This window comes from Megalobrama amblycephala, linkage group LG11 (genome assembly GCF_018812025.1).
Source record: "Megalobrama amblycephala isolate DHTTF-2021 linkage group LG11, ASM1881202v1, whole genome shotgun sequence".
NCBI lineage: Eukaryota > Metazoa > Chordata > Actinopteri > Cypriniformes > Xenocyprididae > Megalobrama > Megalobrama amblycephala.
Genome location: NC_063054.1, coordinates 9,182,521 through 9,205,765, shown reverse-complemented (window position 1 = coordinate 9,205,765; position 23,245 = coordinate 9,182,521). Strand labels below are relative to the sequence as shown.

General features: G+C 37.6%; 2 protein-coding genes across 6 annotated transcripts in view; one reads left to right on the top strand and one right to left on the bottom strand.

The window, feature by feature from the left end:
* The window catches only part of suco (SUN domain containing ossification factor), a 69,282-nt gene extending 56,135 nt beyond the window's left edge, over positions 1–13,147 (bottom strand). For 4 of the 5 annotated variants that reach the window (XM_048208595.1, XM_048208597.1, XM_048208598.1 and 1 more), the window contains exon 1: positions 12,855–13,147. In XM_048208595.1, the coding sequence (XP_048064552.1) occupies positions 12,855–12,907 (53 nt within the window). In that variant the 5' untranslated portion in view covers positions 12,908–13,147. The remainder of the gene's footprint in view (positions 1–12,854) is intronic. The other variant, XM_048208596.1, reaches the window with a different exon arrangement.
* Positions 13,148–14,844: 1,697 nt separating this feature from the next.
* tmed5 (transmembrane p24 trafficking protein 5) lies at positions 14,845–21,002 on the top strand. The gene is made up of 4 exons (XM_048208594.1): positions 14,845–15,144; positions 15,811–15,908; positions 15,998–16,178; positions 20,121–21,002. Exons 1-4 carry the CDS (start codon positions 14,959–14,961, stop codon positions 20,337–20,339), a joined length of 684 nt encoding a protein of 227 aa, XP_048064551.1. The 5' UTR covers positions 14,845–14,958; the 3' UTR covers positions 20,340–21,002.
* The last annotated feature ends 2,243 nt before the right edge of the window (positions 21,003–23,245 follow it).

Genomic DNA, 23,245 nt, shown 5'->3' with positions numbered 1-23,245 from the left:
CCGATGCATGCATACAGCATGCATGACGAACATCTTGTAAAGATCCATTTGAGGGTTATATTAGCTGTGTGAACTTTGTTTATGCACTGTTTTATAGTCGAGAGCTCGGGAGGGCAGGGAGCGCGAGATTTAAAGGGGCCGCAGCCTGAATCGGTGCATAGTTAATGATGCCCCAAAATAGACAGTTAAAAAAATTAATTAAAAAAAATCTATGGGGTATTTTGAGCTGAAACTTCACAGACACATTCAGGGGACACCTTAGACTTATATTACATCTTGTGAAAGAACGTTCTAGGGCACTTATTTTTTCTTATATTTTTCTGACGAAAGATTTGCATGCCCGTAACTCAAGAAGTATTGAAGATATCTTAATATCCTTTTAGAATTTATTTTTTTAACAAACTTTTCTTTTGGTATCCATATCTATGAGGCCCTATATGGTTTAATCGCAGAGATATTTGGATCTCAATATGGCTCTAAGAGTAAATTGGCAAATTGCAAATATACATCCATGACATCCATAATATTTTGGCATTCTTCTTCATTTATTCATTTCTTTCACCAGAATTTTTTTTTAATCAAAATCAAACTTCTGCTTAAAAACCAAGGCACAAAAAAGACAAGGAAGTGAGATTCAATAAGCGGAAAATAGTGTGCATGCCTACAGGAGGTAATATGCCATGTTTACAACAGCAGGGTTGTTTTACTCAGGAATATTAAGTAATTATGTACCACAAAACTTCACCACAACACTGCTGAAATGTTGGATGCCTTTTTTAGAGACCCAGCAAATGAAGGCATTTGTAGAACCGATAACAGAACCGGAGTAGAAAAGGGTGAATATATCATTCAAAAATATTGAGCACACAGATTATAAGATCAGGTCAATGGCAATTTAGGTTTCATAAAACAAATTCCACTGTTTAAATAAGTGATGTGCTGAATCAATATACAGCTTATGTTGTCACAATTAATTATAAATGGTTCCTTCGTCATTAAGCAAGCAGAACCTATGGCACAGCTCAAACAGGAAGCTGGTGTGCAGGGGGGAATACCTCTGACTGCTGCGAGCTATATAGATTCACATTACATGCTGTGACACTGCACTTTTCTCTTGAAATTCTTCAAGAATCAGAAAACGTTGTTCCTGTGAAATACCAGACAAGCGAGACAAAAAGGACAAAGATAAGAAATCCAAATCTAAAAATAAAATACCAGTTTTTTCTGCAAAAACATGGCCTCCGACACAGTACAAGATCTTTGGCCTTGCATACCTCCCAAACTCACCAACCCCCAGTCACTCACTATATCAGCCTGAGGCATGTTCAGAGTCATTCTTCCTCCCCCCCCCCACCCCCGAGTCAGGCTGTCAGCACACAGATATTTCTTACCCATCCACATGCTAAAAAAAGTTAGGATTATATGACAACTAGGCCCAAAAGACAAGACCACCATTACAGTCCTCATGGGATGGACTTATGTAAGAGGCAGCACAAATGGCTTTTTAACTTGTACATGTATATATACCCCCCCACACTGCAAGCATGACTGCTCGGTTGTCTGTGTGTGAGGAAATGAGGCCCCTCGTGGAGCGAACTCTACTGCGGGCTCCCAAATCAACCTTACAGTCCTGTATTAGTGTATAGACTTACACTAAAGAAGAGACTCGAGCCAGAATTTCACAGAGACTTTGGGTTGGACTCTTTTGACCAATGAGCACTATTGTCTTTTTAGAGCCGCTTTACAGCTGAAGATGAATTTGTTTCATAACAGAATAACTTTAATGTTGTTATCTTCCTGTTTATTAACATGAAGCTGTTTTGAAAGCTGTATATTGACGCTGGGTCATTCCTGGGATTCAGTAATATTTCAGTCCCATAGATATTTTAAAGTGGTGATTCACCAAAATGAATTGTTAAAAGCTTTTCACAATACTTTGGTATTTCCATTATAATGAATACAAATAATTATTGCATTTTAATCATTTTTATCATAAAATAAATATACAGACTACTCCCGTACACTGCAAAGAGCAACAGTGGCCATTTTGAGCAAAAATTTGTGAAAGGGTTGGGTTTTTTGCTTCATTTATGAATAATTTTAATAATAATAATAATAATAATAATAAAGTCATGATTTCAGTAAAGATATACCTAATAAAATCATGACAACTCATAATTTCATTAAAAATAGAATATTTGACATAATGTGTGCACTTAAATTTTTGACAAGCATGCTATGTCAGAAATGGCAGCCACGTCAGCAGCAGAAAGACTGTTTTGCATGCAGATCTGTTGACCCAGAGAAAAAAAAAAATGGCACAATATGAGACAAAATTAAAAAAAATATAAAATTGAAGGCAATGTCTCCCCTTCAAAGTCTCTCAGTCACACTATTGTCAACTACTCTTATGGAAAAAAATAGGGAAGACGATTAAAAATGAAGGCATTTCTTGTTGATCTAAATTGAAAATATTTTTTACAAAAATAAAGAGACCGGAGAAACACAATTTGTTTATTTTTAACTTCAGTCCCATAAAAATGTGAAAACGATCATAAATGTTACATTTGTGGTTATTAAATTATTATGAGGGACACATGAGCAGTAGGTACAGTAGATGTTTGTTTTATAGCAAGTTTCGGGGTTGAGAATAAAAGATGTTTCAATCTGAAAATAATAAAAAGTCTTTAATGCCTGAGGTGGAAAAATATGATTTGTTGGAGGTTTGATATGTGCCTAATAGGGGTGTGACGAGACCGGTATCTCACGAGACGAGACGAGACTCGAGATTGAGTTCACGAGACGAGACAAGATGGCGAAATACATGACTAGAAAAAATATTCTGCAGGTGTATGTGAAATATTTTAACTAATCATCTTGTAATGAATGTCATTTCAGTTCTACTTTATGAGACTGAATTATCATCTGCAGTAAAAGACAACAATACTCAAGTACTGTAAAAGGTTTTGCTACTAACTCAACTGACTGACTTCTCTTCTGTATGATTTCAGTCTCTTCAGACCTTACTGTACATGATTTGTACTGTATTCATCGGGAGCCGCTGTCAAACGCGGGGAATTGAAATCACGTTTGAATGCGCGCTCGCATTTACTTTCACTTTCAACGGTCGCGCGTACTCTGTAAATATGGAGCAGCGGCGACCGTTATCCGACTGTATTAAATGGTTTTTTTTTGTTTTTTTTTTAAATACAAAGCAAAACGACAGTGGAGGCATAATGTAAACGTAGCGGTGGCATATTCTTTCCTAATCATCCTAACACTCTGTCATGGCAACATCACAAGACTACTTTTCGCCTCGACGAGAAATCTCGTCACAGTTTAGTCTCGCGAGATCTCGTGCCACGAGATCTCGTCACACCTCTAGTGCCTAATGATGTGGGGTATTTAGAAAATTAATTATATGTAGTTTAAACAATACAAAATCAAAGTTGAAATATTACAGAATCCCATGACCCATATATGAATAACTATTAATGACTTCACATAATATACATAATCATGGCATTTTGCACTCACAAATTTGTGAGAATAATGATTCAATGAAACAAATAATGATTCACTAACAACTTTCGTACTAAAAAGTATACTAAATAGGCTACTGAGAGGTCTGTAATCTGGATCTATAAAGCTTTATTGTGTTTAAAATGGTTTTGAGGATGGCACAGTAATGGAATGTTGTGTGGAAAGCGCTTATATGAAAATGATTTGGGTGTGTTTTTTGCAGACGCCCATTTAGAATACTTCATTAACATAAGAAGAAGGTTAACCCCTGTCCTATAATTTTTTCCTTTTTCGATAGTCCATTACACTCGGATGGACGCCACAACAATATAAAAGAAAAGATCTGTTGCCATTCCGTTTCATCGCAGCTTTCAAGGGGATGTTTGTGTTGACTTACTTGTTGACTTATTTAAATCAGTAGAATCACATGAACTGAAAGCTGAAAAACTCAATACTAAGATGTGTTAACTGTTACAACATGCAGTGCTGTGGTTCTTGAGTGAACAAACTTTGTCTTCAGGGTACATAATAGGAACCGGTTGGGTGAGAAACAAATAATTTTACTTTAAAAACATCCATCCATACACAATAAAAGCAAATATTTGATATGCATGGATCAGTGATTTCACATCCTACCTATACTCTACGATTATACAATGTTACTGGCATTAAATCTATGAAGCTATTGCTCTATACAATAGCAGACACAAGAACATGACAGACCAGCAAACAAAGCACAGGGGCTGGCAGACTGGCTGCCTTCCTAATTCAATCCTTCTTATCTAATACTCTATTACATAACGTCATCGCTTACTACTCAGGGCTCAGGCTGAAAGAATTATCCCTCTAAATAATTACCAGCCTCCTGCTGCTATATGTGCCAAGCAGATCCAGCTGCAACAATGAGAAACTATCTAAAAGGTACGAAAAAGACTCACATAAGCTGCAAAATTAACATTATTATGGAGGACACGCATGGCACTTGATATCATCACACCATCTGTGATTAGAAGTGTAAGACTAACACCAAACACCTACACATATCTCTAAGTGTAAAGCTGACTTTCCTTTCTCTACATTTCCTGCATCATGCAGAGCGGCTAAAGCAGGGGTGTCAAACATAAAAGGTTAAACATCACCTTATAATGTGATGTATAATTATTAGAATATTATGGCAACATCGTAGCGATGCATTAAAGGGATAGTTCGCCCAAAAATGAAAATTATCTTATGATTTACTCACCCACAAGCCATCCTAGGTGTATATGACTATCTTCTCTCAAACAAAACCCAATCCGGAGATTTATTTAAAAATATCCTGGCTCTTCCAAGCTTTATAATGGTAGTGAATGGAGGCCTGTTTTAAAGCCCCTCGAAAAATGCATCCATCCAGCATAAATATAATCCATACGGCTCCAGGGGGTTAATAAAGTCCTTCTGAAGCGAAGCGATGGGTTTTTCTAAGAAAAATATATTTAAAACTTTATAAACTACAATAACTAGCTTCTGCCAGACGACCAGATGCATGTTTTGGGGTGAATTCTCTTTAATATTAAATATTATGACCATAATTAAGACCATAAGTACTATAATAAATATTAAGTGTAAATTGTAACAACAAAAGGTAAAAGTAAAAATAGAAGAAATGAGCATGCAAATAAATAAGAGTGCTGAGGGGATGACATATTTTTGTAGGCCAAAAACTTGAAATAAATGGACGTTTTTGCACCTCCGGTCCCAACATCCCAAAGTCAATGGGTTATTTGAATGGGTTTTTGGTTAAATATCAGAATAAATTTGGTTAGTTACTAAATGGGACTGAAGAGGATGTTGAGGGCATTAAATGGCATCACGCCAAACAGGAAAAGTCATCTACAAACTAGTCCGGTTTTACATTGGATTTATAATCTCGCTATTGTTAACTATTCCAACTCAAATTTCCAAGAAAATGTTTTTGAAATAAACTAAAGACTGAAAGAGTTGTCAAGCTTAGTGATGGTGAAGTCATGTGACCATGACGTGGTTCGTTTATAACCTACATTTAGCTTTTTACTTCAGCTTATTTTTTACAATAACCCAAAAGTTAATGGAAAAAAAAACTATTGGATTTGTGTCAAAGGGAACCAGGATGCTGCTACTTCCAGGTTGAGCTACAAAAATACGACATCACTTCAGCACTCAGTACAGCCAAGTTAAGCCAACACATAGGGCAAGTTGAAATGTCATTCCACACTTACATGCTGTGAAGTGTGAACAACTGTTCGCTATAGAGGAAAGGTTGACATGCCATATAACGACATTCCCATGTTTTAAGCAGCAGTTGAATGATAAATTGGGGGACACTCCGGTCAGGATTTTTGCAGCCGATACCGATTTTTTTTATCTTTTTTTTTTTTAAGTAATAATTAAGCTCTCTGTTAAATGCCAGGGTTTTTTCCCAAATGAGTAAAACCACAGATTTATTTATTAATGCTACAGATTTTGATTGAGAATCAAATAAATAAGCACAACAATTAATTTCAAAATTAACGTTTTAATAGGCCTTTAAAAAACAGGGCTTATGCAAAACACTATCCACATTAGGATACTCTGGCTTATTAAAGAGCCTGCAAGACTTAATTTCAAGCTGAACATAATTACAACCCATAAGGTGTAATTAAACATGGTCCAATATGTGACTGAGGACAAAAACAAATAGAAACACTGCAACTCATTAATGAACAAAATGAGTAGTCTGATGCAGAAATGATCAGGAATATTATTCAGCAAGTGCTTTGAGTCAATCCTTCCCACGTCCTACTTAAGTAGGTAAGGCAGGATTCCCTTTAGAAATTTGAGCTTTTCTGCATTTTGGGGAGAGAGTCTCTTCCTCTTTTCATTCAAAACATATACCCGGTGTGTGTGTTGACTGCAAAACATGTCGAATGAGCACTGCTTCACTGCTTAATCCACGTGAGTGGTTTCAAATCACTTAAATCGCATGGCTTAAAAACACATTGTTTCTTGAGACCGTGCAATAACTTCACACTGGTGATGACATGACCACAGCGCTAAAGTCTGACGTCATCATGAGATCTGTCTATTTTAGTGACTCCCGATTGAGCCGTAGAACGTGATTATCGGCCGATAACGGTCTGCGTCCGATCAGCCTGTATACATAATTTATACGGCATTTCGTCTAGACGGAGCCGGCGTTTTGGGAGCCTGAAACCGGGTCCCAGAGTGGATGAATCTGCAAACGACACCCTTGCATTTTCATGTGTACAGCCAATCCGTATATTTTGTGAAACGATAATGTCATCACTCCACGTCTTAACCCTAGTCAGACACAGCTACGTCATCTTCGTCTTCTTGTTGTTGTGTACTTCTCCGTTTTTTAGTGTATCTCTGTGGCAGAATTACATCACCACATACTGGTCTGGCATGTATACTACATCATTTTGAGTCAGTTTCAGTGGTTTTGCGAGGGAAAAAAAAAAAAGATTGGATAGGGGAAGCTCTGGCTTCGTGTGGATGTGGCTGCGTTTTCCTGTCTTTCTGCAGTTTTGACATCACTGCACACTGTGTACTCAGTCATATAGGGAACATGGGCCCCTCCCCTATGGCCATGCTATGTCAGCGTCAACAAAGGGGGCCAAGAAGGGTTTGTTTTTATCCATGCGAATTACATAAGAGCTGCAGTGCTCACATTCAGAAAAATCAAAAGGAGGCATCTAAAAATGCTTAGCATGTCAGCTTCAGAGCTGTTTTAGTAATTAAATTCTCTTTTTTTAATCTTTTAACCACACAATTAAAAGAAAAAAAATGGGTTTCATATCACACCTGTGTTGTTTACGAAAAGGAAGTTACATGATGATATGAATTCAACACATTTTTTTTTCTCATTTGCACCATGACAAAGCACAAGTGTGCTTTGTACAATCTCAAGGCCAAGTGAGAAGATGAACCCAATGACCAAGGGGTGGTGTTTCCAAGGCAACCTGGAGCCCACTCTCAAAACCCAAGGTGGGTGATGGGCAGTTTAGACTGGGACACGCTTAACAGGTCAAATATTTCACCGTCTCTAAGCATGGGTCACGACTAGTAATGAACAAGCCTCAGAGAAGCGGAGTATTTAAATTCATCCCCTTTAAAGCACATGAACGTCTTTCATTTTTGCAATGCAACTTTCGAGAGTTTACAAGATGCTGTGAAAAGAAATCAATCATAAAAGGTTATAGTTGTTTATGTCTCACAAAGAATTTAAGGCCTGCATATGAGCCTGTTGGTTTTGTTGCAGGAGGTGTGGAGGAAGACGTCACAACAGAACGCTACATTCTCAGCTATTATAAGAAAGAAAGAAGGAAATGGACAGGAGGAGGAAAAGAATGAATAAGGAAGAGAGAAAAGGCAAACAGCAGAAAAGAGCCTCTGGCTGTGGGTCTGAATGTGTGCCAAAGCAGCGCCATGTCCTGCCCATAACTCTAGGTTGTGTGTTTTTCACACTATTTTAACTTTATTCCTTCTAAACTCTTTCTTTATGATTTTTTAACCCTCACTGCTCCTCACTTCTCATCGGCCGTCTTTGAAGTAAACACGGAAAACAATTATGTGCCAACATAAAGACAGAAGCAGACTAAAGAGAGCAGGACAGGAAACAACACATGTAAAGTGCTGTCACAAGTCTTTTTTCTGAAGAAAAAGTGGAAAACTGACACCATTGTGCTCACCCACCCACAACTGCATATATAATCATTCAAATGAGAGATCACATGATATGCAGTTTAAATACAGCAAATCTGATTGAACTGGAAATTCATTTAATCCAACTGTCTTTTATCAGAAAGTGTTATAAGCTTTCCTTCTGGTGCAGTTTTTGCATTTAAAGAGCTGAACCATTTCTTACATGAATGAATTGGACTATTTGGTTAAAAAAATGGAACTGGATATTCTGACTGTTTTTGTAATTATGCAAAAAGAGGTCTATTCTGCACCCTAAAGCCCTAAACGCTGAAAGATGATAACATTAGTGCAACAGTAGACGAGGGTTATCTACTATTTGGCCCCCTCTACACATGCCATAGTACTGTATCTGGATCTACTGACTCATTAGCTACGTTTCCATCCAAAGTTGCGAATTCAATTTGCGTGCAAAATTGGAATATTGCATAAAACATTTGCAAAAAAACGTGTTCAAGAGAACAAAATTGTCACTTCCTGAGTAATTGGCACAAAACATCTGTAATAAAAATGGAAGTTGCTGGAAAGAAACTGTTTTCTGTAAACATTTCTATGTGGTTTAAGTGTGATTTCATATTAATTGTGATTAATCGTGCAGCCCTAGCTGCAATGATAGTTTGACAGGTCTTGCAAATTACCTGGCTCTGAGATACGTCATATCTCCTGTATCAAAAATAATCCCAAACTACAGATGTTGATTTCTGAATTCACCTCCCATGTTTCTGTGCTTTTTTCCATGTCGTAACGGTAAACCCGCTGTTTTGTTCTCATGCAGAGCTAGATTTAGGTGTGCTGCTAAGGGGGCTTGTGGAAAAAATCATGCTTTCTGTGGTTTAGAAATCGTGCATGCTCACATTGCGATTTTATTATAATTACAATTAATCACACAGCCCTTCTGGAAGGTCATTGTACCAAATCATTCTGATGACAGACTTTGGCTCAGGCATTTCAGAATGATCAAACCAACATTTGAGATGCTGTTCAATGAAATTGGTCTGCTGGTTAGTCCAGTTATGAGCTTTTTTGTTGCGCATTGAGGGATTTTTTCTACAAACGTGTTTCCATTGTAGCTTATCTGGAGGTCTTCTTACTGGATAAAATGTTTTTGCCTCAGTTGAGCGTTTAAGTTGTTATGCACATTTTTCACATTTTTGCATTTTTGTCTTGGTGCTTCCATCCAGCGTTTCCCAAAATGTGCATAAAAATAGGTGGATGGAAACAGGCTTATTTCATTTTCATCATAAGCTATATATATATATATTTATTTATTTTTTTTTTTTTTTCATTCAGAACCACCTTTTAAAAGATAAAGGGTAGGAAAAAAAATCTGAAAATAAAAAATAAAATAAAACGAGGCTAATATAAAGCAACACATGGATGGCCTTTCAGATCTATTACGTATTTTAAACGGGACCTATAATGCCCCTTTTACAAGATGTAATATAAGTCTCTGGTGTCCCCAGAATGTATCTGTGAAGTTTCAGCTCAAAATTCCCCACAGATCATTTATTATAGCTTGTCAATTTTGCCCCTATTTGGGTGTGAGCAAAAACATGTTGTTTTTGTGTGTCCCTTTAAATGCAAATGAGCTGCTGCTCCCAGCCCCCTTTCCAGAAGAGGGCGGACCTTCAACAGCTCGCACTTCAGTTGCTCAACAACAACAAAGCTGGAGAATCTCACGCAGCCAAAATGAGGATTGTCAGTAACGGCGTTCAGCCTTACATTGTTCAAACCGGAGTCGGACACTGATGGAGAGACTCAGGAAGAAGTTACTAGTTAATTTCTAGTTTCTGAATGGTTAGTGGATAAATTTATGTAGTTGCTGTGGAGTTGATTCAACTCATCGACTAGCATGTGTCTTCATGTTAAACTTGTGCAAATACAGCATTGAATTGACTCTCGTTTGTGAAGTAGTCCGGCGTAAAATGACGGCATGACAACAACACTCTACTACAACAACTCTTCCTCTTCTCTGAAGCAGCCCAACATGGGCTCGCTCCCTTTATTGTGTGTTCTCCAGGGCAGGGTTTATGTAAATTTTAAGGTTAGTGATGTCATCAACCCGGGAAGAAGCTTGTTGTAGTCTCTACCAGCCGTTTGTTGTAGTCCTTAAAGAGCAATTTCTGTAAAAGAAAATCTCTATTTGCATTGAACTTTGAGTGTCATAACTTTGCAGATGTTGTTTATGCTCTAACAGCAACATTACACACTAACTGTTAAATAATTTCTTATTTCTTGGGCTTCACTTTTTGACTTTTGTGTCTTGGGATTTTTCCCATTGTGTACCTACCTAGACAAAACAAGAAGTAGTAGTCCTTGGACACACTGACACTCTCACACATAACCAGATGTTGAAGACACACACATTTACGCACATACATTTCTTATTTGTTATTATATTTCGTGAAATGCCATACATGGTAAGGTTTGATTTAGGGCTGACCGATATATCGCATGAGATTGTCACGCGCATTTCGTCAGTAAAGCCGGTTCCCTGATTGCCGCTAAATCGCCATCACCTGCTTTCAAATGGAGCGCCATTTAATAGACAGAACCGTAGATCACAGACAAGCCACGCAATATCGTGTTCATATTGCAGATGAATCGCCTTCGATATTGCGTAGCTTGTCAGTGAACTACGGCTCTGTCTATTAAATGGCGCTCCATTTGAAAGCAGGTGATGGCGATTTAGCGGCAATCAGGGAACCGGCTTTACTGACGAAATGCGCGTGACAATCGCATGCGATATATCGGCCAGCACTAGTTCGATTCTTAAGTCGTATGATTGGATGCACATTTTATCTGTGTCTGCTAGGTCATTCTCCCGAGGCCTCGCGCTGCTGCTGCCACACATCACAGGGGTTGAGGCACCTGTTTCTTAACTGATGACTGGGATTACAAATATTCTACCTATTATTGAGATTTTGATCTAACACTAACTAAAGTTAAAAAAGTGAAATCATAATCGAAGACCTCTTTAAGCAGAAATGTGTTTTAAAATTATTTGCACTTCCCAAAGACTCTTACTTTCCCTTACTTTCTTAATGCAAGTGTCTGGTCCTATTGTGCACGCTCCATCTGTGCACGTTATTCCAAATGAAACTGCTGTTTGTATTCATAATCTTTAAACTAGCTTTTTTTGGATGACGTTGCTAAGACCTTACGTTTTTGGTATGTAATGGCATTTTCACAACCCAAACAGATCAATTATATGAATCTTCAGCCAACCTTTTTTCCTGCTGAATATACAGTTTGGGAAAAAAGCCAAATTACAAAAGTAAAATAGGTTTGTGTGTTGCTTTACATTGGTTTTAAGCTCAAACCAGGTCGCTCTCTTCTGAAAACCATGCAAACATCAATAAACCATAATGAAGTAACCAAAGCTAGCAAAGTGTGCCAATTAACAACACAAGGTATTTGAGCTGTGAGTTTGTGCATGTGATGCAATCCTTATGCAACTCACTGTGTTTTTCGGGTAAACATCCAATGAATCAACCTCACATTTTTAAAAAATATACCTATATTGAAAAGGTTACATTGTAGGTAAGAGAAGCAAACATCTTTTCAGCTCACAATTCTAACACATCAACTGCTGTGCAAAAGGACAGTAATACAAGCTCTATAATCAGCTGTTATGAAAATAGTGAGTTTGCCTATCAGCCCGTAATTAAAATCATCAATCCGATAGGATGGCTGGCGGGCACAGGGTGTAATTGTTTCTTGTGTCTCACACCAGGTATGTATCGCGACCTGCGTCAGCACGCTGTGTGCTTAGTCAACATCTGACGAACCTTAATCCACCACCTGTCCACAGTGGATGCCACATCAGCCTGGCAGAGATAGTGGGCGCAGGAAAAGCTAAATTTATCATAATATACACATATTTTGAGAATGTTTAATGCATTGAAATATCATAACATAAAGTAAGAGTTGGCTTCTGTGATCAGAAATTTTAATCTCTGGCAGTCCAGACAATTGGACAGTAACCCGTTACTTTAAAATAAATGCAATCTAAGTGGACAACAGCGACTATGAAGCTTCTGCATACTGAGACTGACAGATAAAAATTGATTGAGATTCATGACAATGGATATTTAAAAAAAAAAAAAAGTGCTGGATACAAAATTCAACAATTTATATTGGCTGAAGCCATTGGTTAGCTGTTCAACAAAGCCTAAAAACTGAATAAAAACAATACAAAAATTAAAAACTGAAATTATTAAGAGCTCACATACAGAAGTGGGAAGCCTCATAATTCATGGTGGGCTGAGTGTTTTCTGTACATTGTGTACCATACATCCTCAATTTACATACATAGTGGACAGCTGGTGGTCCAGTGCTACTTTCAACAGTCTGACAGCAAATTTCTGAATGAAGTGCAAGCAATTCCATAATAATAAATGAGAGAGAAAACAATATTTGACTCACATTAAAGCTTATAAACACATCCTACCTCAGAAGCTACTCAACTAACGTTAGCATCTAGCATGAAGCTATCATGAGAGATAGAGTGGTAAATAATGTCGGTGTCAAAGTATTGATATTTTTATTGCTCAGCTTAACAGGTAGATACATTATAATACTACTTAAATAAACCAAATATTTTGACTCACCAGCACAGGAGAGCTAAAACGGCGCACAGCAACAACACGCGCAGCTTCTTCATTATCTTCCCGCGGGGACCAACATCCTCGCTTTTTTATCTATTCTCCTCTAATACTGACGACAGGGGCCAAGACTAGCTAATAATGCTAATTGTTTACAACTGTATAAAGGTAAGGGGGGTGTGTTTCACGGTACAGAACAAACCGTTTCTGTTTTAAACCCCCCGTTGAGAAGCGCTCGCTGCCTGACTGGTTCCCGTCTGCGTATGCTGCTGTTGCTCTGGCTGCCCAGCGCTTACTGCTCCTGCTGCCCTTGCCTCAGCCAATAGGATTCGAGTATTGCGTTGGCCCCGCCCACTCCTCGAAGTCTAGATGAGTTGGAAGTTTTGTCATCAGACCATCAGACGCGTCAGCTCAATGATAAGAGATGTGAAACAGTGCCAGAGATTCATGTGGGAGAATATTTAACTGCTTAACCCTTGTGCGGTCTTCGTTTGGGAAGTAAACTCAGGGTCTTTGGGGTCTCCACAGACCCCAGGCAACAAAATGTAATTTTGTAACAAAATAATTGTTTTGTTTTTTTAAACAAATGTAATTTTATTCTCTTTAATAATGTTTTTACTCCACATTTGTGCAGTTTTTGGAGGATTTATCATATTTTTTTAAATTTATATAAATAAATTATAACAGCTTTTTATGTAAAATTCACTTTATAAAAGACCCACATTTCTACATTTTATTTTTCATGGGGATAACGTGGATAATTTGACATGGTTTAGTGTAAGATTTTTGTCCATCTTTTGGAAAATGCAGTTTTAAAAGTAAAAAAACTATCATTTTTACCAGTAAATGCTCCAGAGCTCCACTATGTGCTATTTGACTGACTGAAAGTCATCTTTTCACAAGTATTTTTCAGTTGGATTTATATTTAAATATTATGAAATCACAATTATGACAATAAAAATTACTTTTTGTCAAAGTTTATTATTTTTTTGTAATGAAAAAAAAAGTTTGGGGTCTAAAAAGACTCCAAAGACCCTATAAGGGTTAAATGTTCAATTCTTTTGGGGTTTAACGTGTCTTTAACTTTAACTTTAACTTTATAAACACTTTAATTCACATAAATGTTTGACAGTTACTTTATTTACTATTTTTTTGGTATAAAATTATTAACTTTGTTTTAATAACTTCATTTTAAGGTTTAAAGAAAACACATCAGCTTGTGCGCCACCCATAGAAAGTTTCAGACGCAACACTATTGGGTTTTCACCAGCATTTATACCAGCATAGATAAATATTTCATTAAAATATATTTTTTTCCATAGTTTTACAAGTTCATATGCTGCCTATAATCAACACTTTTGTATGTTATCACTTAATCTTGGTATAAAATAATAATTAAACACATGTTTGGTCAACGTCTGTGAAACACAGCGATGTCCGATTCGTGAAGGAATCGTTTATTGAGTCGGATCTTTTTAATGAACTGGTTGAACAGGTTCACAAAACCCCAAATAGTTTGGGTGAATTTTTTTATAACCTATTTTGAATTTTAGTCTTTGCTATTTTTATATCCCCCCTGGCATTTTCTTTTCTCTTGTTCAACTTTTATTGTTATTAAATTGTTTTGTTATTACATCATACATGGGAAAAATATTATACTCTGAATAAAAAAGGAACAAGAACCGTCTCATTATAATAAACTGTTCGAAAGAACCTGTCCAACTTCCCATTACTACTAGAAAGTACTTTGGAGCGCACTAGAACTACATTCTGCATAAAAACTACATTTCCCATAATGCAACATCACAGGGCGTCGCGTAATATGCCAGTGGACGTTGTACGTGTGTATAAATATTTAATACGTTCTCGTAAAACAGATGTTTTCCTTAATTTTATCGATTTTTTTAATCTCTTAAAAATGTAAAAATAGGAAGTACTTGTGCTGCCAGATTTATACATAAAAAAAAAAAAAACATTTCTAAGTTTACGAGGCGGGGTCCTCAAGTTACAGCATTCCCATTCCCATCTCGTTTGGTGAGCTATCCCGAGTAGCAGCTGAAGTTTACAGAAGAACAACTTTCCTCGGTTGTTGATAAAGTTTTAGAGGTGTATGAAGATGCGGTGGAGTACAGAGGTGTTGAGAGTGTGTGTGGTGTGTTTATCGCTGTGTGTGTCTGCGATAAGCGCTTTCTCTCAGTCTCTGGACAGTGATTTTACCTTCACTCTACCCGCCGGACGCAAAGAGTGCTTCTTCCAGAGTATGAAGAAAGACGCGTCACTGGAGATCGAGTACCAGGTACCTCTGGATAATTCATTCATTAATACTTCTTCATCTTAATTCTGGTCAAATAGATACAAGATATTCTAGATTAATTTATATATATATAGGTGTAATTATGTTCATAAACAAAACAGAACAACTTAAAGTCTCACAAAAATATCAAAGTATGTCCGTAGTATAGTATAAAGTCCGAGATTTATAAAGTGAATTACATTTATTAATATATATATATATATATATATATATATATATATATATATATATATATATATATATATATATATATATATATATATATACATCACCTTTGCAATATATATATATATTGCAAAGGTGATGTATATCCAAGAAAAATATTCAGTCATCTTCTCATTATTAGCCTTTTTTTTTTTTTTTTTGGCTGGTTGCAAAACATGCTCTTTCAAACATGATCTAGTGCAATACATTATGCTGGATTATGAAAATTAGACTTGAAGTTGTGACACAATACAGAAGATGAAGTGACACAATGGAGCTAAAGGTCATTTTTGGAGAAGGGAAAGTACCAAAAGGACTGTGACTGTCTGTAGACTTGCGTATCGATTCTGTAACTTGCCCATAGTAGGCTCAAACCTTCATGTTGTGAGGGCAGAACCAGCAGATCCTTCTGTTGACTCATCATTAATGGAAATCTATGTGTAGGTTCTGGATGGAGCCAGTCTAGATGTGGACTTCAACTTGCACTCGCCCAGCGGTCACATCGTAGCCTCTGACTACAGAAAATCTGATGGGGTTCATACGTAAGTTTGACCTACCATCACAGTTTAGTCATACACACTTGACTTTCTACTTCCCAATTAACTGTGTTTGTGCTTTTTTTATGTGCCAGAGTGGAAACAGAAGAGGGAGACTACATGTTCTGCTTTGATAACACATTCAGTGCTGTTTCTGAGAAAGTCATCTTCTTTGAGTTGATTTTGGACAATATGGGTGACGGCGAGGAATCGGAGGACTGGAAAGCATACGTTCAGGGAGCAGACCTTCTGGACATGAAGCTGGAGGATATCATGGTAAGAATGGCGTGCCAAACAAACACACTTTTAGACGGAAGGGTCTCGGTGTCAATCAAGAGTTTGGGATTTACTTTTTTTTTATACAAATGAATGATTGAAATTAAAGGGATAGTTTGGAGTAATAGAAGATAGAAGAGTAATGATGCTGAAATACAGCTTTGATCACAGGAATACATTTTAAAATCCATTAAAATAGAAAACAGTTCTTTTAATATTACTGTTTTTACTGTATTTCTTATCAAATAAATGCAGGCATGGAGAACATAGACTTCTTTCAAAAAAGTCTTACTGACCCTAAACTTTTGAACAGTATATAAAATAGCTTTTAATATTTGCAAAACTGTCAGGGTTCCCATGGTCATAGAAAATACCAGAAGCATCAAGAAATCCTTCCCTATCTGGAAAAGAATTTAATAAAATCTTAAAAAAAAAAAAAAAATTTTTTTAAAGTCTATAGCCAAAACTTTTTTAGTTAGGCTCAACACTAGAATATTTAGCTAGAAATTTTTATTTTTTTTCTGTAAGCAGTAATTAAAATCAACAGGAAATATATTGGTCAAAAGGTGTGGTAGCCACAAACTGTTGGAATGGAATGTGGATTAGCAGGAATTGAACCGTGGAATATTATTCAGTAAAGGAATGTGTCACAGACAGTCTTGAAAGACACTCTCCATACCAATGTGGTTAACTCCAAATTTAGGAAGTTTTGATTCCAGGTAAGTGGAATAATTAACTTCCTCTTCACAGCTGTCAGCATTTGGGCTTGAATACTGTAATAATGCCAGTAGCCAGTCGGTCTGTTAAGGATGACATTTTTTAGAACTGTAGTAATGTAGATAACCAGACCAGGCATTCCAACTACCAGCATGCAGTGCAGCACAGGTGGCGTCAATGTGACCCTGAGTTCTTGTGAAATGGCATGATAGGGTGCTTCTCAAACGGAAGGCTGCGTCCTAGTATGGCTGCATATCTCGGCTGTCACATCATCTGAATTTGAAGCATTCTTGGAAGGCAGCGTTCGTTTCGCGTCCTTCATTCAGCTCATTCTGAAAGATGCATCAAGTGCATCCTTCGCGTCCTCAAATTACTTACAATCCTTTGCACACATTCCAATTCACAAAAAAGAGCTGACAGAAAATGAGTCGGCACTGAGCTTGTGTGAGTTCATTATGAAAGACAAAATCATGTTTTCGGAGATGAATGCATACATGTAATCTTTTGTTTTGTCAATCAAAAAGTCAATCACTTAACACTAAACTGCTAATAATGTAAGTCACTGGGAGACCACAGACAGTTGTCATTCACTGCATTGCATTAATAGAAAGCCAGTTAATATAAAAATATATTTTTTTCAAAATGCATCTGGAAGCTAGGGTTGGGTATTGTTTGAATTTTAACGATTCTGATTCCACTTGATTCTGATTCTTATCAATTCCTAATTTCGATTTCCAATAAGGTAAAAAAAAAAGAGAGAACTTGATGATATTCACATTTATTTAAGACTTACTGCAAAATATTTCATTGTAGCTGAACTAAAGCACTTACACAAGTAACATTTGCCTATGGTTTAAAAATACCTATTGCTGTTTTTCTTGAAATAAGTGTATATGAACTGATTCTAAATTAACAAGCCATTTCAGGAAGCAACAGGAAGTTTTCCAATTAAAATCACATCTGTGCAGGAAATTGTGTTCCTGTTGGGTCAAAGTGTTTGAGTTTACTTTGTTTACCTGCCATTGTTTCAAAGTGGAGATTTTATCAACTCTAGTTCTCCTTAGACGTTTGTGTGGGCCTCTCTATGTCTCAGTTGTTGGTTATTTTTCTTTTAATCCTGAAGACATAATAAAGCTTTGAGGTTTAATTGTTATTTGAAGTCTAAAGGCCCGGGTATACTTCATTTTCCGTGTTCCACTCCGTCTCACGCACAGTTGAGCGCACAAGTCTTTCAAAGTATGGCTGTGAGTACGGAAAGCCTTGTTGTGGATCTAGTGGATTTTGTTTTCAAGCACTCATGTCACTCGCACATGCGATGTTGTACGAGATGGTTCTCACTGCAGAACTGGATCTGGATCCAACTCCCACTTTACATATCCCTAAACCTACCTATCTCTGCCCCCTGGATCTAAACCTACCCATCTCCACCCCCTGGATCTGGATCCAACTCCTCCCACTTTACATATCCCTAAACCTACCCATCTCCACCCCCTGGATCTGGATCCAACTCCTCCCACCTACCCATCTCTACCCCTCTGGATCTGGATCCAACTCCTCCCACTTTACATATCCCTAAACCTACCCATCTCCACCCCCTGGATCTGGATCCAACTCCTCCCACTTTACATATCCCTAAACCTACCCGTCTCCGCCCCCTGGATTTAAACCTACCCATCTCCACCCCCTGGATCTGGATCCAACTCCTCCCACCTACCCATCTCCACCCCCCTGGATCCGGATCCAACTCCTCCCACTTTGCATATCCCTAAACCTACCCATCTCCACCCCCTGGATCTGGATCCAACTCCTCCCACTTTACATATCCCTAAACCTACCCGTCTCCGCCCCCTGGATTTAAACCTACCCATCTCCACCCCCTGGATCTGGATCCAACTCCTCCCACCTACCCATCTCCACCCCCGTGGATCTGGATCCAACTCCTCCCACTTTACATATCCCTTAACCTACCCATCTCCACCCCCTGGATCTGGATCCAACTCCTCCCACTTTACATATCCCTAAACCTACCCATCTCCACCCCCTGGATCTGGATCCAACTCCTCCCACCTACCCATCTCCACCCCCCTGGATCTGGATCCAACTCCTCCCACTTTACATATCCCTTAACCTACCTGTCACCGGCCCCTGGATCTAAACCTACCCATCTCCACCCCCTGGATCTGGATCCAACTCCTCCCACTTTACATATCCCTTAACCTACCCTTCTCTGCCCCCTGGATCTAAACCTACCCATCTCCACCCCCTGGATCTGGATCCAACTCCTCCCACTTTACATATCCCTAAATCTACCCGTCTCCACCCCCTGGATCTGGATCCAACTCCTCCCATTTTACATATCCCTAAACCTACCCATCTCCACCCCCTGGATCTGGATCCAACTCCTCCCACTTTACATATCCCTAAATCTACCCGTCTCCACCCCCTGGATCTGGATCCAACTCCTCCCACTTTACATATCCCTAAACCTACCCATCTCCACCCCCTGGATCTGGATCCAACTCCTTCCACTTTACATATCCCTAAACCTACCCGTCTCCGCCCCGTGGATCTAAACCTACCCATCTCCACCCCCGGATCTGGATCTGGATCCAACTCCTCCCACTTTACATATCCCTAAACCTACCTGTCTCTGCCCCCTGGATCTAAACCTACCCATCTCCACCCCCCTGTTGTATGCGCACCATCTGCACGGTTTCAAAAATGGGGTGCACGTGGACGGGGTGTGCGAACATTCGCGGACCCTCCTGATGACAAATTACGTTGTGCGGACAGGGGACAGCTGGAGTATACTTTGGGCTTAATTTGTTTAGTTTGGCTCACCTGACATTTGTTTACATGCCTAGTTTGTGTTGTCGACATGTTGAGAAGATGCTTTTTTCTGTGCTGCGAAAGCAAATCCACTTTGATGCACTTCAAAAGGATGAGGACTCAGACTTGAATGGATACGATAAAACCGACGGAATCTTTACTGTTCATATAAATGTGTATGAAGCGCTGACGAAGCCTCCGGAGCTGAAATTCACACATAGGAATGAACATTTATTTTCCGACACGCATTGTTAGTGGTAGACGAATCACAACAGACTGGGTCGTCTGACCAATCAGAACAGAGTGGCTCTCGGAAAGGAGGTCTTACCGACCTCAATCTTTTGAAGGTTAGTGTATGTTATGTAAGTTTTACATTTTGAATGTCTTTCTTTGCAGGACACCATCAACAGTGTGAAATCTCGACTGGGTAAGAGTCTTCAGATCCAGACATTGCTGAGAGCCTTCGAAGCCCGTGACCGCAACCTGCAAGAGAGCAACTACGATCGAGTCAACATGTGGTCGTGTACCAACCTTGTTGTCATGGTGATTGTGTCTTGCATACAGGTCTACTTGCTGCGCAGCCTCTTCGATGACAAGAGGAAAGTGCGCACGTAGCCTCCTCTACTGACTGAAAAACACACAGACGCACATCTGTCTCTCTCTGTGTCCCTTAACATTAAGCTCCATCCTCTGTTTCGTCCCATCAAAGTGTCCTTGGGCTGATAATAGCTGGAGTCTCTCCTCCACTCTTTTATCTCTCTTGCCTTGTTGTGATGATGACAATCATTTTCTACTTGACTCAACCGATCAAATGAAAGACTGAAGTTGATCTCTAAGCTGCTGCTATGTGACGGATCTAACCAGGAACATGACTTCATGATGTTTTTAGACTATCAGAGAGCTAGTTTTGTGTTTTTGTATGACACCATGTTTTATAGTTCACTGTATCGCGTGTAGTTACTGAAATCTTCCAGGCACTGAAAAGGAAAATAAGTATTTTGAAATTACAGCAATGTAAAGCGTTCATGAGCCATATTAATGTGTGATTAAAATATTGACTGTTTTGAATGCTTTTTCGTACGTTAACCACACCCATGCCCATTTTCTGCTTGCTTTACCCATCTGTTACTGATAATCAGATGAATTTAGACACACCCAGTACACAGATGATGTGACCTTTTTTTATATTAACAAATTTTAATGGTTAATGGCACTCATTTTTGTCCCGGTCCATTAATTTATTCCAAAATAGATTAAAAATGCAATTCATACACACAATGGCTTGAATACACCTCTTTTTCTGTTTATGATTTTATGTCTGAATTCATTGAAATTCATTTGGATTGTTTTTTGTCAAATGTCAAGGTGATAAAACTATGCTGATATCATAACAAAAAAGGCAATTCTTGAAAAGAAAACCGCTTCGCATAATCCTGTTTTTAGAAAAAATATTTTTTTTAAATTTTTTCACTGATAAATATTCAAAAACTATTGTCCACCAAATCAGTCAGTTTGCAGAAAGAAAAAATGAAACGAAACAGGAAATGATGTCATACAGAGGACAACTGCAGACTCTCATGACTGTATGTCAGTTGTACAACTTTTTCATAATTGCATAATAATAATAATAAAAATAAAGAAAAAAATGACTGTTAGAAAATCTATAATTCCAGTCTTACTGTAAGATCAAGAGGTCTATTAAAATATCAGATATGATTTTTATAAGGTTCAGTGTTTAATTACCCACCATATTCCTGCCTAAAATGAACGTCTGCACTGAACAAAATATTTAGCACTGCACTTTATGCTTAACTTGAACAAGTTGTTTGTCCTAAAATATGAAATAAATGTCATAGAAATCATTACACCTAACTTTCTCATACATTTCAACACATTGTTACAACACTAATTTTGTTTTAAAACAAATTATAAGTAATATATTATAAATGTATGAAAGAGATTTGTTCCCCATATAAATGTTGCTATATGGAATGCAAAAACTTTGAAGTTCAATATCTCAAAACCGCTCAGAATGCAGACAGAATATATATATATATATATATATATATATATATATATATATATATATATATATATATATATATATAAAATCATCATGGACACTGTTGTATGTTCTTGACCCTAAGCACGGGTCAGTGACAGGCTCAATGAATGCTGCTCTCAGCTCTATAAATCAGTAAGGCTTTAGCAGTGCCAGTAATAACAGCAGCAGCTCAATCGATCATTCCTCAGTGGGATCTTCTTACAGTGGCCTGGGCTTCAGTGAGCCATTACAACATAGACTGAATTCCTCTTCCTTGGTGAATGTGCTTGATTTAAACAGAGTATTTAAATGGCTATTGTGTTGTTTGAGTGGAGGAACACTTGCACATACTGCTCTCTCTCTCTTTCTCTCTCTGTCTGTCTAGTGACGCTTGAGCTATTTCAGTTGTTTCTACAACAACCATCTTCCATGAGAGTCTCTGGACCTGTGGGGATTTGCTCTCATGGTACTAATAAATTATGTTTACTGCTCTTATTTTGATATTATTACATTTATTTCTGGGTTTATCATAGTTGCACTGCTTTTTAGTTTACCTTCTAAAGACCATTTTTCCAAAGATATTTGGAATAAAATGGCATAATTAATTATGTGGATGTATGTTTAATTCATTGAAACAGGCTTTTTAACACGGTTTCGCAGAAAACTTTCGCCACCTGCTGGTGGCTTTTAGAGCTGCAAACTGTCAATTTTCAACTATAAATTTGACTAAAAGGAATTTGATACAGTTTTTAAATAACATTATCTGAAAAATTATATTATATAGTGATAGTTATAGCCTGGTTGTTGTTTTTTCCTTAGGTTGGTCTTATTCAATCTCCCCTCAGGACGTTAACACTAAAATGATGATTTGTAAATGATTTTAATCCTTCATTTTAAATTTGATGTGCTGTGGTGCAATAAATAATTGAAATTAGGTTAAGGCGAGACACCCCAGGTGAATAGGGTAAAAAAATTAATGAATAGATATCACCATACTACCCCAGCAAACATTTTTTTTGTATTACAGGTTTTCCAAAATGTTATGTTTAAATATGCAAATGAGGCGTTATCTAATTAAATATGCGCTAATTTGCATACATTTCTAGAACGAAAATCTGAATATTGGATGATGTCAGGTTCAAAATTCTCATTTAATTTTTTGGACATATTAAATTCAAAGGTTTTTACAGAGGGAATTTTGAATATCTCTTTTTATCACTCCATAAATCAGAAAATACTATCAACAGCCAGAAAAAAAAAATGTTTTCACCATTTTTTTAGGAATAAAATGTATGAAATCAGGCAAATTATACATCAACAAATCCGGCCTAAAAACGGCCTTTAAAGATATTTACTGTAATTGAAATCTACAGATGCAAATAGATAAAGTGCTATAAAATATACACTTAAAAGTGTATTTTGGATGTTTTCTTTCCAGCAGTCTAAAAAAACACTTTATGAAAAGCCAAAAAGTGCA

Coding starts and splice junctions, on each gene's coding strand:
- tmed5 (XM_048208594.1), top strand. CDS start 14,959: ATGAAGATGCGGTGGAGTACAGAGGTGTTGAGAGTGTGTGTGGTGTGT. Junction 15,909..15,997: donor AAATCTGATGGGGTTCATAC/GTAAGTTTGACC, acceptor TTTATGTGCCAG/AGTGGAAACAGAAGAGGGAG. Junction 16,179..20,120: donor TGAAGCTGGAGGATATCATG/GTAAGAATGGCG, acceptor CTTTCTTTGCAG/GACACCATCAACAGTGTGAA.